Consider the following 18,023-nt stretch of genomic DNA (forward strand, 5'->3'; position numbering starts at 1 on the left):
TTCATGCACCCACACAGTCTCATAAATATTTTTGTTATACACCAAATATTAATCTTTTCTTCACCTCACACCTCTGCCATCATCTTATAGAGCATTTTCAATGCATGCACTTAATTTATGCCATGAACTCGGTTTTGGTGAGCTTTGCTATGATGCATTACATAACAATATTTGTTTTGCCACAGCAGCTGCAGCTGTAGACAGTGAAGGACAGAATAAATACACTGTGCCAAATACATAAATTAAGAAAACAACAAAAAGAATAATACAAAAGATCAAGTAAAAATGATAAAAAAAAAAAAAAAAAAAAACATAATAGCAACCAGTGATATTGAGTTTAAGAAAGGATATGCAAATTAGTCTGTGCCCTTCATATGGTGACATGGAGAGATGCTGTGTGCTAATGCACAATAGTCTTTGTGTTTGACTTGTTTTATAGGCTGAAAGATGAGAAACAAAACAGTCTTGTTTCACAGTCTTGATGTCATAGGAGAACACCTTAAATCTCTTTTTGTTTTTGGAAGACAGCACATAAATATCCCTACTTCCTGGCAGATATTAGTAATATTGACTGTGGTCCGTTTGTTATCCAGTCAAATAACTATCCAGTCAAAAACGTGTAGCTCTCTCCTAACTACCTGATGATCTGAATCAGGTGTGTTAAATAAGGAAGACATCCAAAATGTGCAGAGCAGTGGGTCCCCAGCATTAGAGTTGAGAACTACTGTTGTAAATTGTTGTTGAAACAAGTTTTAAAGGAATAGTTCACCCAAAAATGATAAGATGTAGATGAATTTGTTTCTTCGTTTGAGCAGAATTGGAAAAATGTAGCATTACATCACTTGCTCACCAATGGATCCTCTGCAGTGAATGGGTGCCGCCAGAATGAGAGTCTAAACAGCTAATAAAGGCATCACAAAAACCCACATAATTGACACTGCTCCAGTTCATCAGTTAACTGTAATAAACAAGCCACATAAACAGTCCAAAACAGTTCTAAACAAATATGCTGGTGGATTTTGATGTGAGAAGATTATGATGTTTTTATCAGCTGTTTGGACTCTCATCTGCTGGCACCCATTCACTGCAGAGGATCCACTGGTGAGCGAGTGTTGTAAATTTCTCCAAACTGGTTCAGATGAAGAAACAAACTCATCTATATCTTGGGTGGCCTGAGGTAATTTTTGGAAGAACTATTCCTTTAAAATCCACAAGTAACTTTATATTCTTTAATTTTTAGAAATAAATGTATTTGTGTATAGTGTTTTAAAGAAACCAGAAACCAGTGAAGAACTTATGAGACATTAAGAATATGAAAAAAAAAATGGTATAGCCAACTCAAGAACACTGTAGTGTGCAGCGAAAATAGATCTTGATAAGTAGAGAGTTCTTGGCTTTTTTTTAAATGCGCTAAAATCATTGAAAAACCTTTGTCTATGAGTGTAGGTAGGATAGTTTTTGATTGTTAGGCACATAATCTCCCTTTCTCTTTCTTCCATTTCAGGGGGCTTTTCTGAGACATATGCAGCTCTCTGTGATTACAATGGCATCACCTGTAAAGAGGAAGTGCAATGGGTAAGAGCTTCATATTGACCACAAAATATCCTCAGCAAGAGAAGAGGCCGATTTCTATATATGTCACTGCTTTCATTGCACTCTAAATGTGTTTCTTCCTCTTTTTGAATCTCACTCTTCCTCTATGTCTTTTGTGTTTTTTTAGGATGTGGATACCATCTATCATTCGCAGGACAACAGAGAGTTTAACCTGCTGGACTTCAGTCATCTGGAAAGCGGGTAGACACAAATTTACATCGCATCTGTACATGTTCTGTATCTGCAACCTTTAATTGCTAGCTTTCAGTTCCATTGCTATCGCTACATCCCACAGATTGGTGGTTTAAAAGCTTCTTCATTTTGGATGCATTAATCTAATGATAACTCTTTACTTCGTTAATTGCTTCATATTGACAGGGATTTGAATGATATTTGACACTGGCAATCTGATGTCAGCCACTGCTTTGAATGTGTGCTGAACTGGCACAGTAATAATATATTTCGCCTCTTTCCTGTGGCGTCCCTGCTGACTTCCTGCCCGGTTTGAGTCATGCTGTGTCTTTTTACATCCGTCCATGGGTGTCAGGTTCCTTAACTGATTCCAGATCAGATTCTGTATCTTCTGCTGATGTTGGTATGTGTTTGAAGTCTGAAGGCTGGTTCTTAACTCTCTTCCTGTTGAAACAGGATTACATGTGTGTATATATATATGACCTGTGAAAATTGACGTCAACTCTGCATACTCATGCATACACAACCCTGCCGCCTTTAACACATAAAAAAGGAAATGCACTTAAAATTTATACTCGGACTCACTTTGCTCAAACATGCTTTTTCTGGTGAGGATTAATGATGTGATTAAAATGCGGTGTTTACTAAAAAAAATATTATATTATATTATATTATATTATATTATATATTATATTATATTATATTATATTATATTATATTATATTATATTATATTATACAATAATATAATAAATTATATTATATTATATTATATTATATTATATTATATATATACTTAAGCAGGTCATTAGCTGGTGCAAGTAGGTTATAAGTTGGATCACCAACTACAATGTACAGAAAACCAGTGTGACCACATTAAACTGCCATGACCATCTGGTACTGAGCTGGTTTGTTGCTGTTCCAAGAAATTCTACCAGCTTGCACCAGCTAATGACCATCTTGGATTAACTAATGACTAGCTCAGACTAGACAGATACCAGCAACCATATTCCATATGCCATCTTGAGTTGGATTTTCCAATAGGGAGAATATAGGCTAGTCTTTCATCAGAAAATGGTGTTCATGTAAGTGTGGTCACTGGCATATCTCTATACAGGAAGGGTAGAGGTTCAAGATCAAGTATATGCAAAAGAAAAAGGTTTTAGACAGTGAATCAGCAAATAAGCCTTGATAGTTCAGAGCATTTCAACTGCTGTTCTTTTGTTTTTTACTGTTTCACCAGTGGGCACACTTAGACTACTATCTAGATGCTGCATCTGACTTGAGGATGTTATGTCATTGATTTTTAAGCATTTATTCCATTAGAGCATCTAGAGGGAGAGAGATGAGCAGGTGAGGTAGAGAAACTCTCATTTAGAAGGAGAGAACAGCTGAGTACACACCGCCTACAGTCTCACTACAGTGTCCAAACAGAGGAATGACGAAACTGCAAATGAGAACACAGCCATCAGCCTTACTCAACAGGAGAAACCCTTTTGCGTTTCTTTCCCTCGCCTTCTTTTTCTCCATTCTCCATCTGAGTGCAGTAAGATCCACTCTGGCAATAGGTAAAAAGGTTTTAGGCTCAGGGCCAACTTTAAAAGGTATATCATAGACACATTGCGCTGAGTAATTCACTGACCTGGCATCAGTTTTCCCATCGATCCACACTGTCCCTGTCCCTTCCTCTCCTGGCTTTCCTGTCAGGGAGCATTTATTACCGAATCTATCATTTTTCTTGAATAATAACACCTCTATTTTAGTCTTGAGGAGAGCTTGCAATCTTATGAGGGCTTGCATGAGAAAAGTGAGAACGCCTCTGGTTGTTGCAGCACTTCACTGAGACAATTTGTTTTGATTTTTTTCTTCTGTTTCTTCTGTTTGTGTTTTTGTCACAGGGACCTTGCGGTGATTGTGGCGGCCATGGCGTATAACTCATGGTTCACCAAACTTTATTGCAAAGACTTTCGCATTGTAAATATCTTTTTATGACCTTCTCAATCTCCAGTGTGTCAGAGTTTTGTTTTTTCTGTTTTTGTTTGTTTTATTTACCAAAATAGTATTGTGGTATTATCAGGGTTGTATCTACACGCTGCTTTGGAAACTAATTTGATAGTAATGCAATCATATTCTTTCTTAAGAATCATCACTTATTATCATCAATGTTTTTGCAGCATTTTGTTTGAAGCTTGAAGGGATTTTGTAAAAGAATAAATTAATTTTATTCAGCAGGGATGCATTAAATTGATTAAAATTGATACTTTATTTCAAATAAATGCCATTCTTTTAAACTCTATTCATTAAAGAACCCTGAAAAAAATGTATGACATCTTGCACAAAAATATTGAACAGCAAAAACGTTTTTCAACATTGATAAGATTAAGAACCATTATTAATAACTGAGCATCAATTATAAGTGATAACAACTGAGCACCAAATCAGCATATTAGAATGATTTCTGAAGGATCATGCGACACTAAAAACTGAAGTCATGGCTGCTATCACGGGAATAAATTAAATTTTTAAATGTATTAAATAGAAAACAGTTATTATAAATTGTGTTAATATTTCACAATAGTACTGTTTTTACTGTATTTTTGATCAAATCAGCCTATTCCATACCTTTAACCGGTAGTGTATATAAAAATAGATCTTCCTGTCTGAAATCTGTGTCAGTATGCATGAGATTACAGTCATTATGGTGAGACTCTTTTTTTCTCACTCTTTCTTTCTCACACAGAGTTCAGAAGTCGTAGAACAGATTCTGCACACTGTCAGTAAATCCAGCAGTCTGGAGGAGCTCACGCTAGAAAACGTGGGCCTTAAAGCGTGAGTTATAAATCTCTCTATTGCTCTCTTTCTGTTATTCATCACTCTTACCACTTTACTCTCTTTCTTTTTTTATCTAAAAGTTCATTTCTTGTTCTGTCACTGTCATTTTTCCCTTTATGCCGTTCTTATTCCCCAGCCACATCTATGCCTTCATATTTCATCTCTGTCCAAGGGTGCATTGCGGTTCCGTTTCTACTCACTTTCTTTCTGTCATTTAGAGATTTCCCACAGAAAATGGCCACTGCCCTGTCAGAAAACCCAGCATCAGTCATACACTCCATTAACTTGGCCCACAATACACTGGACAACCAAGGTACATGCATCAAAGTCTCTCTTTTTCTACTATACCTCTCTCTTCGCCTCCTCTCTGTCTATTTCCCTGCATTTGTCTGTTTTTACACTTTCTGTATCAGCATGTGCATCTGCTATTTCTGTCTCTGAGTGGGTGTTTTTTTTTCTTTCATCACTGCTTTGCTGACTTATTGTGTTGTATCTGTTGCTGATTTGAAAATTGTTTTTTTTTTAAATGTGTGTGCTGTGCTTTTCCAGTGTGTTTTTTAATGTAATGTTGTATGTATTGTAAAGTGTTAAGGGGGGCAAGTATTAGTAATGCTACCATTTATTTTTAAATTTATAAATAGCGTGAAAATAGAAGTACATTTGAGTCGTAGTGCCATATGAAGTGAACTTCACAGGGTATTCGGCTGTATTATATCCCATAGTTCTCAAGAACAGCATTTATTAAATCAACATTATAAATGGCTTTACTATCACTTAAAGGGATAGTTCACCCAAAAATAGTAGAAAAAGAATTACTATGGAAATCAATGGGAACCACCAACTGTTTGATTACCAGCAATCTTCAAAATATCTTCTTTTATGTTCAACATAAGAAAGCAACTCATACAGGTTTGGAACAACATGAGGGTGAGTAAATCATGACAGAATTTTAATTTTTTGGTGAACTATCCCTTTAAGTATAAAAGTCCTAGTCCTGGTATTCCCTACACTACAGGGACTAAATGTCCTCGCAAGTATAGTTATACCAGTAAATTTAGACTTTGTGGGGACATTTTTTGCTCCCCATGTGGGAAACATCTTATAAGTCATAAATCATAAACAGATTTTTGAAAATCTAAAATAGCAGAAAGTTCTGTGTGTGGGGTATGTTTAGGGTTATAAAGGGGGTAAGGGGATAGATAAAAACCATAACGTCTTTGCAGTGTCCCCATAAAACATGGAAACCCAACATATGTGTGTGTCTGTCTGCTTGTCTGTGAGTGTGTGTGGTTGTGTGTTGTATATATAAATGTTTACTTCCCCTTTTAAATAGCTTTATTATAATCAGCTACTTTTTTTGTCAGTAGCTGGTATGCCCTCTATATTCATCAGTATCAGAGTTTAAGACTGCCATCATGCCTGACACATGTCATTGCTTGTCACATCACAATCGTGCATTTGTGAACGTAACTACAACAATGTCAGTGTTTGCCTGATGGTGCATGATATTTAAATTGGTCTATGACTGATCTAGTTTGTTTATGAATGTGTATTTCCTTACAGGGGTGTCTAACCTTATCCAGCAGGTGTGTCGGCTCAGTAAAGGCTTGCGTCTACTTAACCTCTCCAAGACCTCGCTCTCTTCGAAGGGTGTGTGTAGAAGCTTTGTGTCCCTGGAGGTTTAGTACCCTCTGCTGGTCAAGTCTATAACAACTAGCCCACAATTACCATTCACTAGAAGTCTGAACAAGTGTTAAAAAGTAGCCTGCAAAGTTCATGTGAGATCATATTTCCAATTAGCCCTTGCTGGTAGATGCCATAACTACACGATTTTTTAGAAATATTAATTTAATTAATATTTATAATTAATTTCAAATATATAACCATAAATAAATTAAATATTTGTAGGTACAATGAAACTCTCTCTCCCACACACATATATATATATATATATATTATACTCTCTCTATATATATATATATATATATATATTTATATATAAATAAATATATATATAATGCAAATATAAAACTATATAATACACACATATAGCTCTTTATTTTAATACTTATTGTTATTATTATAATTATTAATATTATTATATTTTTATTGAGCACTCTATCTCAAAGATAGTATTTTGTGTGCTTAGAACAACTTAAAATACTTAAACTTAAAATATAAAATAAACTCAAATCAAAACTTTTTTTTTTTTTACCATAACAGATCTACTGTATCTAGCTTACCCTGTTACACAATCTCTGTGTAGTATTTCAGGCTGTAAAATAACAATTCTCACTCCACTGATCTAGAATCAGCTTCCTGTTCTCTCTTAAATCAATGAGATTATCGATGGATTAGTTGCATCTGACATTAGAGCTTCAGAGTCATGACCAAAGAGCCAGTGTTCTCTGGGAGAGCCCAGACTCAATTACCAGCATCCTTGGCTGCTTCCAGGCTTTGCGAAATCTCTGGTTTTCTCTTTCAATCAATACAGTTTTAAACCGAGTGGATAGAAGGATAGCCTTCTAACACGAGCCATGAATCAACATCCACTCGAATTAGCTCCCATCATTAATCTTTATTTTTAATCTGATTTGTGACAACCTCTTTGCAGAAGTTTTAACTTTGAGTACAGAACTTAGATGAACTTGTGCCATCAGAGAATACAACTCATTTCAAATTGAGATGTTTCATTTGGGCATCTGCCACATCCGGTTGGGATTTATAGCAAACTTTGAAGTAAAATCAGCATCCTATCAGCAGTAAAAACAGAATTTACACATCAAAAATGAACTACAGCTACCATAAAAGCAAAACCGAAGAAGACTGGATCATGAAAGGTTGCAGTGGTTAACATTTTGATGAGTAAATTCCTCCTTATAGAGAGTGCAATAGGATGTTTTTCTTACTCCCTGGTGAGAAAGCATACTGTTTGAGTTCACTGGCAAGGTGCCACCTAACAGAGTTAGTTGTGCTGGCTTTTTGTCTCACGCTACAAAATGCATTCACTAGCATTTTCTTCATGTATTTAGAAACGAGATGAAAATCCACTCTGCTTACAGAGCATTGTGTGTATGTTGCTGTGGTTTAGTGGTCATAAACAGTGGACTCCAAAAGTATGAGACCACATTGAAAATATAGGATTCAAAATGTGATTTAAACCTGGAAATACAAAGAAATGTTAGGGATTTGAAAGGTTTTTTTTTTTCCTATCAAATTCCTATGCAGAAGATTTAATTTGTAATAAAAAAAAAAAAGTGTTTTATTAAAACATGCAAAATAGAAGCATTTTTTTCTACTGGACTTTAAATTTCCGGTGTGATTGAGCCTTTCTTTGTCTTTCTTCGCAGGTGTCACGTCTCTTTCTCAGGCCCTGTGCTCCAGTGATGACTACTCCAACTCTCTTCTTCATCTGGACCTGAGTAAGAACCCAGGAATTCTGTCTGGAGAGGATGCAATGGTTAGAACTTGCGTTTATCTCACTTTTACTTCTAGTATTCTTAATTAAGCTAATACTATAGTTAAAGCTGTGGTGTAAGTGTAAGCCCAGTATTGACAAGGAATAAGCTTAAGTTTAACGGTAGCTTCCCTATTTACAAACTACTCATAAATTAAACTGGTTAAACGAACACAACAATTACTAAAAAAGTAGGTACATTGGGGCAATTGTAAATTTAAATATTAAGCTATTAGCATTAAACAACAATCGAAAATGTTATAATTTATATAACGCCATAACTTATATATGTGAAAAACTGTTGAGCAGCAGCATTAAATATAGATATTTAAATATGATTAAATATTAATTGATAAAATATATATTTTATATATATAATATATATATTCTTTTTACATAACAATAATTGACACAAAATACAGATTTTAGATTAGTATGATAATAGTTCCATTATAAAGCTTTGTCTTCATCATGTAGAGTAGCACCTCACAAATGTTTTTTTTTTTCTTTGTGAGGACCAACACTGGGATGCTGAAAATATCTCACACATACAGAGGCAGGTACACGACCTGTCTGTGTAGTTTTGTGTCCATTCTTTTTTCCTTTTTTAACCATGATGAAAAAAAGAAGAAAAAAAAGTACAGTTGTTGTATTTTTAAATGAAGACCAAAATTGAAATTAGAACCGTACACATAAAATGCTGCGTGAAGAAGTAAAATATTGACTTCTTTTCAAATTTTTGTTTTTACGATTGTGGAGGAAATTTTATTTCTATATGAAATATTATTATTATTATTATTATTATTATTATTATTATTATTATTATTATTATTATCGGTATTAATTGCTTCACTATACTAAAGATTTAGACTGTCTCTGAGTGCTTTGATTGCTTCAGTATGCTTGAGTTTTCAATGAGCTCAGAGATAATAGGAAATCTTTTTAAAGTGTGTATATGTAAGCAAGACAAGTGTGAGACGAAAAATGCTATTTTATACCTAGGTTCTTAGAAAAGAATTTGCATTAAATGCTTAGAATGTGGGGCAGCTGTGGCCTAAGAGTTAGAGAATCAGACTTGTAACCCGAAGGTCACAGTTTCGAGTTTCGGTACCGGCATGAGTTGTAGGTGGGGGGAGTGAATGAACAGCACTCTTCCACCCTCAGTACCCATGGCTGAAGTGCCCTTGAGCAAAGCACTGAACCCCCAATTGCTCCCCGGGTGCTGGAGCAAATAGCTGCCCACTGCTCCGGGTGTGTATTCATGGTGTGTGAGCACTTGGATGGGTTAAATGCAGAGCACCAATTCCGAGTATGGGTTACCATACTTGGCAAATGTCAAGACTTTCACTTCCACTTTCACTTTAGAAACACATACATAGTACAAAACCTTAAACCTAAAAATAACACATATGTTGAATTTGCATTATGATTGGATGAGATAGAAGCATCCTGTTTTGATTAAGATATAAATACTGAGTCAGAGTGTTATTCAGGGTTGCACTCTGCACCCATGACTGTAATGACTGTATGACTGTCACCATTTCTTGCAAGAAAATAAATATTCAAAAGACTTTTGTCTCACACCTTTATTGGGAAAAGAAAAATGCCATGACAATGATTTATTGCACCTTTAATAAACATTTTCAAAACGCACAAATGAATATAGAAAAACGTAATAAATGGCTTTAAAGTATGATTTAAAAAAATAGACTACAGAATCCTGTCCCAAATTCATGAAGGGCGAATAGAAATGCGCTGTCCAAGAGAAATGTGGTCACTATACTAAAAGCGACAGGTAACTCATTGCTTTCAACAAGTAGCCTTTAATGTAAAATCTGGGCATGGGAACTTTTATTTCATATATATAAAATATATGTTATGTTATGAAATTATATATTGGGGTATAATTTTGTCATAATTTTGTGGGTCACGGGATCCAAGAGGACCATGCAGGGTCATTCAAAATACATAAAATACACAAAACACCTACACAAGAATCATTAATAAACATATATATTGTTTAGAAATGGTCTGTTTTAGAGCAAATATATAAAAATACAGATAAAGATACATGCAGGCACCATTCCAGAATCAAATCACTGCGTGCTTCTGAAATTAGCGAGGGTGCTCTTGCCTTAATGCACATCTAGTTTGACATATTTTTGCCCCATCCCTGAAAAACAAAACTGATTCAAATTCTAAATGGACTATAGCCAAAAAAGCATGCAATCTCATGTATTCCGTTTTAACGCTATCTCACAAATTTCCATTATAGTCAAAGAATCTCTTTAAACTGCATAACTATTATCTTATTTACATCATGTCTATACTTTGTTTGTTATAATGAGAGGATTTGCGAGCTTGTATCACTCAGCACTGAATAAAACTGCAGCGTTTTGAGCGGTGAGTGGATCTGAATTAAGACACCTCTGATTGGCCACTGCTAGAAATCAACAGATATGTCAGTGATTGGCTATGTCTACATTGATCAATGCTACAAAAACACGTTTTAAATAGAAACATTTGAAGTTCTCTAGAGTGCAAACTCAAATACGCACTGTTTCACCAGTATCCTATATTTTTGCAGCCTCAACTGAGTGTGCTCTTGCTTTTATTTGAGGGTGCTTAGCACCTCTAGCACCCCCATAGAACCGTGCCTGGATACAAACAGCTGATTAATTGCAAAGAATTAAATATATAATGACTATATCGTACATTGACGCCAGAGGTTTTTCATAAAGCAATGGGTTACTAGTAGCCACATCGGTAGCGCTAGAGGATGCTTTTAACGTGTATATATAGAGATGCTTAAAAAGCTAGAAATTAAATTTATCATTTATATACATTAATTTTTTTTTCATGAAATCATTTGAATAATGAAAATTACTTTGTGTCTGCTTATCAAAAAAAAAAAAAAAAAAAAACCCTGCATTTTCTGTATTTAAAAAAAAAAGTGAAGTGAAGTGACATACAGCCAAGTATGGTGACCCATACTCAGAATTTGTGCTCTGCATTTAACCCATCCAAAGTGCACACACACAGCAGTGAACACACACATACCGTGAACACACATCCGGAGCAGTGGGCAGCCATTTATGCTGCGGCGCCCGGGGAGCAGTTGGGGGCTCGGTGCCTTGCTCAAGGGCACCTCAGTCGTGGTATTGCTGGCCCGAGACTCAAACCCACAACCTTAGTGTTAGGAGTCAAACTCTCTAACCACCAGGCCACGACTTCCCCCAACATATTTCATTTCTGGGTTAAAAAAGGAAAAATGAATGGATGCAAAAGTGAATGGACTGAAGACAATACACATGACTATTAACAGCCTCAATACTCTTCCTCATTGTAGAATCTGTACCTTTTCCTGGCACAGCCGAACTGCCTGGTGCATTTGGACCTGTCAGGCACTGACTGTACCGTAGACTCTGTGAGTTGACAGTGTGTCTCATCCTTCTGAATTTGTTATTGCCAAACTGCTTTTTACTCACCATGATTTATGTCATTGCACCTGGGATGCGAGACAACAATTTGTCTCTGATTTCATGTTTATATTTCTGTCACATTTAATGGTCCTAAATTGCAGAATTATACTAATGTTTGTCATTCTTTTGCTGCTACTCTCCTTCCCTCTGTCTCTATTTTTTCCTCTCTGTTTTTGACGTCCTCTTTCCATTTCCTCTCAGTTATTTGGAGCTCTGTTGCGGGGCTGCTGTGCTGATCTCTCCTACTTGAACCTGTCCAAAAACTCCTTCTCTCACAGGTGAGCTAAACTGCCTCCCACAAGCTCTTGCATGATAATCTGTCACGTTTGAGTCAGCCTCACAGGTGAGCTAAACTTGCCTGCTTCAACCACGCACATCATCACAAGGCAGTTTGACTCATTTCAGTCAGTTCCTCGGGAAGCAATTTTCTACTGCTTTTAAATGAGTTTAAGGATAAAAAGATGAATCATGCTGAAAAGTACTATATAAAGACAAAGCTATACCAGCTTGAAGTGCCCATGGTTTTCGCATGGAAAAAAAACAAAATCAAAACAATATTCTTTCTCATTAAAAACAGTAAAATAAATATTTATTTGAGATGCAAGATTTATTTCTGAAGATATTAAGACTTATTTTCAGATAATATGTCTTTTCATTAAGTTTAGTTTTCTTATGACAAATGCAAATGATTTCTTATGCATAAATCTAAAATAAATCAGTCAATAAAATTGAGTGAGGTTAATGGTTAAACAGAGAAAAAAGCTAATGTTTTGCTTCTCAAGAAACTATATTGTGTGTTATCATTGTTTTTATTTTTTTAAATAATGTTTAAATACATTTTTTACAAATATATCTATAACAATTTAAAAATGCTACTTAAATAATGAAATAAAATAAATTTGAACTGAAATAAAATATCAAAAACATTAAACTTATTTTATTTCAGTAAGTTGCCAAGACAATATTTCTCATTTTCGTGATGTCATTAAATAACTAAACTTGAAAATTATAAATATTAATAAAAACTATATAGAATATTTAAACACACACACACACACACACACACACACACACACACACACACACACACACAACAACAACAACAACAACAACAACAACATTATTAAACTTGAACTAAAATGAAAATGAAAACAGAAAATATAAAAATAAAACTATTTCAAAATCTTAATAAAAACTATAATAGCATCTCAATTTTACTAAAATAACGCTGTGCAGAATGAGATAGTTTAGACCAGCTTAGACTAGCTAACAAATCAAATCTACAAAACAAAACAGGTCTACTCATACTTTTTCTGATCAGCCATCTAGACCAGCTTGGACTTGTTAGTAAGCATAAAAGATCAGCTTGTACCAGCTGGATTCAGCTACCATCAGATGCTGGTTTTAAATGGGTTTCCCAGCAGGGAAGAGTGCCTGCAGAGATACAATATGAGTTAAACATGAGTGATCAGATAGAGCTGATGGACCTGCATGTTGCACAGATGGTAATACAGCCACTATAACAGAGTCAGAGGAAAGCATGTTTGTGTGACAAAATTGTTTCCAAAAGTGAACTGAATTACAACATTTGGAAAAACAGCTCATACATTAAGTAAACAATGTTTTTTTTATTCTAACAATAATCTAGTAGTTATAATTAGCTTTACAACAGAAGTCTATGATATTGCAAGTAAACATGCATGTGCCTACATGCGAGAAGAAGCTGTAGGCTGAGGAGAAATACAGAAATGCAATGATTCATCTTCCTGTCTGACTCCCTCTGAACCCGAACAGCAATTCCATCTCCCCTCTTGGCACGTTAACGGCATTATGAGAAACTCTCTGAAAAATGAGGCTAATTTTAGCTGAACTTATTGTTCGGAATGGAAGGTTTCTTCATCCTTTGCACCTCCTGCAAATGTGTTTGTTCTTAATTGGGTTTGAATTTGCAGAGGGATAAATATTGAGTCAAGAAGAAATCAACATTGCAGTTTTTTTATTATTATTGTTTAGGAAATGGTGGATTTGGATTTGGTTTTCAAACGACTTCTTTTACTTCTTAAAACTTCTTAAACCAGAGATGGTGAACGTTGTTTTTCTTGGGAAAAACATGCAAGCACTGTCACGACAGGCAATTTAGTTTTAATTTTCCTTTTGTTTTAATTTTGAAAAGCCTGTTGTTTTTGCTGTTTACCTCACGTTAATCTATGGAGGCTTTATTTTAATTTTCTTAAACTGATTTCACAGTGTTTGCTAAACTTGTCTGTAATTTATTAGTCGATATATAATACAGCATGTGGTGTATGCTATGCCTCGTCTTATTCGTTTTTGTTAATAAATGTTATATAAGCTAGTTTGTCATTGTAGGTCACTGTTTTATTGTTGTTGTGCTTCACATTAAGAATAACAATGCTCCATCTTTCAAGAATTTGTTTTAGTCTTCAAGGAACACTCCACTTTTTTTGAAAATAGGCTCATTTTCCAACTCCCCTAGAGTTAAACAGTTGAGTTTTACCATTTTCGAATCCAATCATTCGATCTCTGGGTCTGGTGGTAGCACTTTTAGCTTGGCTTGACGGAAAATGAAAACCTGAAAATAGGCACATATGGAAAATTAAAAGTTGCAATTTTCTAGGCCGATATGGCTAGGAACTATACTCTCATTCCGGTGTAGTAATCAAGGAACTTTGCTGCCGTACCAATGATATTACGCAGCGCCTGAAAATAGGCTTATTGGAAGTTACCTAGCTGGGACTATTTTCAGGCACTGTGTAATATCATTGTGCCTGCTGCACCCATGGTACGGCAGCAAAGTTCCTTGACTATTATGCCGGATTGAGAGTATAATTCCTAGCCATATCTACCTACTAAATACCAACTTTTCATTTTCCGTCTGTCTTTGTACACAGTGTAACTACAGAAGAGTCAAGTTTTAAATAGGAAAAATATAGAAACTTTTTGGTCATTTTTGAGAGAGATGCTAACGGTTTAATCAGATTCAACGATCTCTGCTAAGCTAATCTAAAAGTGCTACGGCCAGACCCGGAGATCGTCTGAATGGATTTGAAAACGGTAAAACTCAACCGTTTAACTCTAGGGGAGTTGGAAAAGAGTGGAATGTTCCTTTAAAAAGTGAAAGGTGTATAGTTAAAAGTATAACAGACAATTGTCTTTTCTTGTGAAACATGACACCAAGATCATAAAAGCGATTGTGAAAGCTTCTGAAGCCTGCCTTATAACTGAGCGAAAGAGGAACTCCCATACACAAAATTCAAATCACAAATACTACTGATGAAAAAGAAAATCCCAAATTTGTTGCCATATAACTATAAACTATGATAACGGAAAAACTATTCATCAGCATGCACAAAGTGTGCCCAAATCATGTGCTGGTGCGACCAACTGAGGAAGTTATTCACACCAGCGCGACCAGTGGGAAGAAAGAGTCTAGATCCCTGTCATTGCATATTGTGCTCAGTATACATATTCTTCAGCAATATTATAGAGTAGTATGTTAGTATGCTTTTGCGAGCATGCCCTCTTTTTCCTAGCGCTAATTTAATCCTTTCACAAACTCCCACCTAAACTCCCACTTGTGAGCATAAGTGCACAGAAACATGCACACCCAAACACAGAACCACCCCACACATGGGCACCTCCATGTGAAGTGTGTGGGCATGTGTGTGTGAGTAAATCTGGCTACGCCAGAGCCATGTGAAGGCAGCAATGTAATTCTGTTTGAGCTGATAAGACAGAGAGCTCATGAATATTAAATGGGAATGTTCCCTTAGCACTCTCTGCTCTTGTTAACACATTTACACCACACATCTCTCTCTCTCTCTCTCTCTCTCTCTCTCTCTCTCTCTCTCTCTCCCTCTCTTAAATTATAATGTCACTGTCAAATGCAAAAATATTATCATGAACTGTCATGTTTTTAGCCCCCTAGTATCCCTCACTGACTGTCACTTTCTCTCTTTTTCTCAGTTTGCCCATCTAGTTCTGTCCCACCCAAATAATTGTTTGTTTGGTCCAATGACAACTTGTTAAAATAACATAATAGAGATACAAACAAGTTCTTTTCTAATAAGCCAGAGGGTCTCCTTTTGAGCCCTTGTTCTGGCATATTGCTCAGGGCTTTGTGAAGTATGGTATGATGTGTTATGGATAAAAGTCCCCCTTTCTTGTCTGTCACGCTTTTAGGAAAGTGAGAGAGACACTTCCTTCCTTCCGTCAGTTCTTCAGTTCAGCATTCAGCCTCACTCACATCAGTCTGGCGTCTATGAAGATGCCTCCCGACGTGCTGAGGTGAGCCCAGTCGCCGTTTTGGCTTTTTGTGCTGCACTTAACCCTGGCTTAGCTAGTTTAATCTGGCTTAGTTGGTCTCCCAGCATGACCTAGCTGGTGCTGAGCTGGTTAGCCAGGTGGTCTCTTAGTCTGATTAATTCACAAGTGATCAAAACCTCTCTAAATCCAACAAACCAGCTTTTCACATTCTAGGAGACAAGCTAACCACATTAGACTGGTTTAAGCTGTTTTCAGCTAGATGACATGATAACCCAGTTCACGTTAACCCAGGATTTGGTAAAGCACATTGTGACTCATGCTGTTCTGTACTGAACTGAATCAATTTATTATCTCTACCATTCAGATGCTGTATGTTCAAGAGATACTGTACAGTGTAGTTCACACAAAAATTAAAATTCTGTCAAACCCGTCTTTTTTTCTTCTGGTGAACACAAAAGAAGATATTTTGAAGAATGCTGGTAACCATTGACTTCTATTGTACGGCCAAAGAAAAACATTTCTCAAATTAAAAGTGTAGATGTTAACAGAAGTTTCTCTAGCATTCGAGTGATGCTGTGAATGTGCTTTCAATAGTTGGTGTTCTATGACTATTCACGTTGATTGATTTTGATACTTGTTTTTTTTTATCTCTATTTGTGTCTTTTTTTCAACCCTCCTTTTCTCTTTTAAAATTCTGATTTATTTTTATTGTAAAGCATTTTGGATCAACTACAGTTGTGTTAAACTTGTGCTCATTAGTTATCACTGCAGTTTTCAAAAATACACAGTTTTCATCTCAACATATAGGCAGCAGTGAAATCACTCTGAACATGTGGAGTTATTTTGTAAATGTTTAAAGACATTTTTTTTAAAAATGTAATATAGATTTGAAGGGCATGCTGAACAGAATCAACCACATTCCCCCCAAAAGCTTAATGTTTTAGTAATAATTTTTGGAAAACATGCTTAGTTAAACTCCATTTTTATTATTATCATTTGAGGCTGTTATCATTTTTTATTATTTATTAAAATGAAAAATAAACTTTTACTAATGGACATCTCATAATAAATAAACTTTTGGGTCTGTACAAGAAAACTATTGCGCTCTTCAAAGGAAACACAAACTGCACATCATTGTCCTTTTTTTCCCCTGTCTGGATGCATTCATTAAAGGGTTAACAATTTCAAGTGTTAAAAGCCTGCTAGAAGAACTCTCTGGGGATTCATTTCTAGTTTTAGAGCTCTGCACCCCTAACTGAGGTCAGCATCAAGATGTTCACGCAGCAGCTGCTATTTTGGGAAAGCCAGAATGTTTTCAAATGAAGCATTTCAAACAAGGTCATACCTCCTCCTGACTCACAAACACAAACCGAGCGCAAGACGGGCTGTCACACCTGATAAACACCTGATTTTACCTCTCTTCTGTCAACAGCACTGGCCCACACCAGAGGAGTCGAACTAATCTCTAAGCTCTTTTCCCCTTAATCCTTTAAGACCTGCGTAGCGCTTTGACGGTGTCCATATAGACCTTTTCTGATTTGATTTATTATAGAGCTCAACCATGGAAGCACATAATAGAATGCTTAGTCTCTTCAATGAGGCATGTAATGTGTCAGTAATGATGACGTCCCTATGTTTGTTCACTGTCAATTCCACAGGGCTCTGTTCTTTGGGCTTTCATCCAATCCTCACATCACTGACCTACACCTGGACATCAGCGGCTGTGAGGTACTCCATCCCCCCATTGTGGACCTAAATCTGGCTTGAGCTCTATAAATGCCTTTCTTTCTCTCTGTTGGCTCTAGCCTCAATCCTCCAGTCTGTGGTCGCTCTGCTGTGTGTACAGATATCTTGGCTACAGAATTAGTCAGACAGAAAACCTTTCAAGGTTTCTTTTGAGAGTGCAATGTGTGTTTATCTCTGTGGGGCCTCCATTGCCTTATTTTGACCTCACAAAATCGTTTTATTCGTTCTCGGAAATCAAATCATAAACTATTTTAACAGCTGCTTTCCACAAATCTCTGGCCTGTGGATTTGAAAATAATTACATGTAGAACTTTATATAGAGAAGACTGGGGCTAGTTGTCACACTATGCAGTACAGTATCTTAGCAACTAGGTTTTTTACACAAATGCTTATTCTCTATAACAGTATATTTTGTATTATGGTTTCAGATCAGGCATT

General features: G+C 35.9%; 1 protein-coding gene across 3 annotated transcripts in view; it reads left to right on the forward strand.

Moving 5' to 3' along the window:
* The window catches only part of LOC109109119 (capping protein, Arp2/3 and myosin-I linker protein 3-like), a 48,088-nt gene that overhangs the window by 13,646 nt on the left and 16,419 nt on the right, over positions 1 to 18,023 (forward strand). For all 3 annotated transcript variants that reach the window (XM_042777557.1, XM_042777560.1, XM_042777547.1), the window contains exons 7-17: positions 1,505 to 1,575; positions 1,721 to 1,794; positions 3,683 to 3,758; positions 4,525 to 4,613; positions 4,835 to 4,929; positions 6,180 to 6,266; positions 7,967 to 8,076; positions 11,423 to 11,500; positions 11,757 to 11,833; positions 15,756 to 15,860; positions 17,498 to 17,567. In XM_042777557.1, coding sequence (XP_042633491.1) covers positions 1,505 to 1,575; positions 1,721 to 1,794; positions 3,683 to 3,758; positions 4,525 to 4,613; positions 4,835 to 4,929; positions 6,180 to 6,266; positions 7,967 to 8,076; positions 11,423 to 11,500; positions 11,757 to 11,833; positions 15,756 to 15,860; positions 17,498 to 17,567 — 932 coding nt within the window. The remainder of the gene's footprint in view (positions 1 to 1,504; positions 1,576 to 1,720; positions 1,795 to 3,682; positions 3,759 to 4,524; positions 4,614 to 4,834; positions 4,930 to 6,179; positions 6,267 to 7,966; positions 8,077 to 11,422; positions 11,501 to 11,756; positions 11,834 to 15,755; positions 15,861 to 17,497; positions 17,568 to 18,023) is intronic.

Source organism: Cyprinus carpio, chromosome A2 (genome assembly GCF_018340385.1).
Source record: "Cyprinus carpio isolate SPL01 chromosome A2, ASM1834038v1, whole genome shotgun sequence".
NCBI lineage: Eukaryota > Metazoa > Chordata > Actinopteri > Cypriniformes > Cyprinidae > Cyprinus > Cyprinus carpio.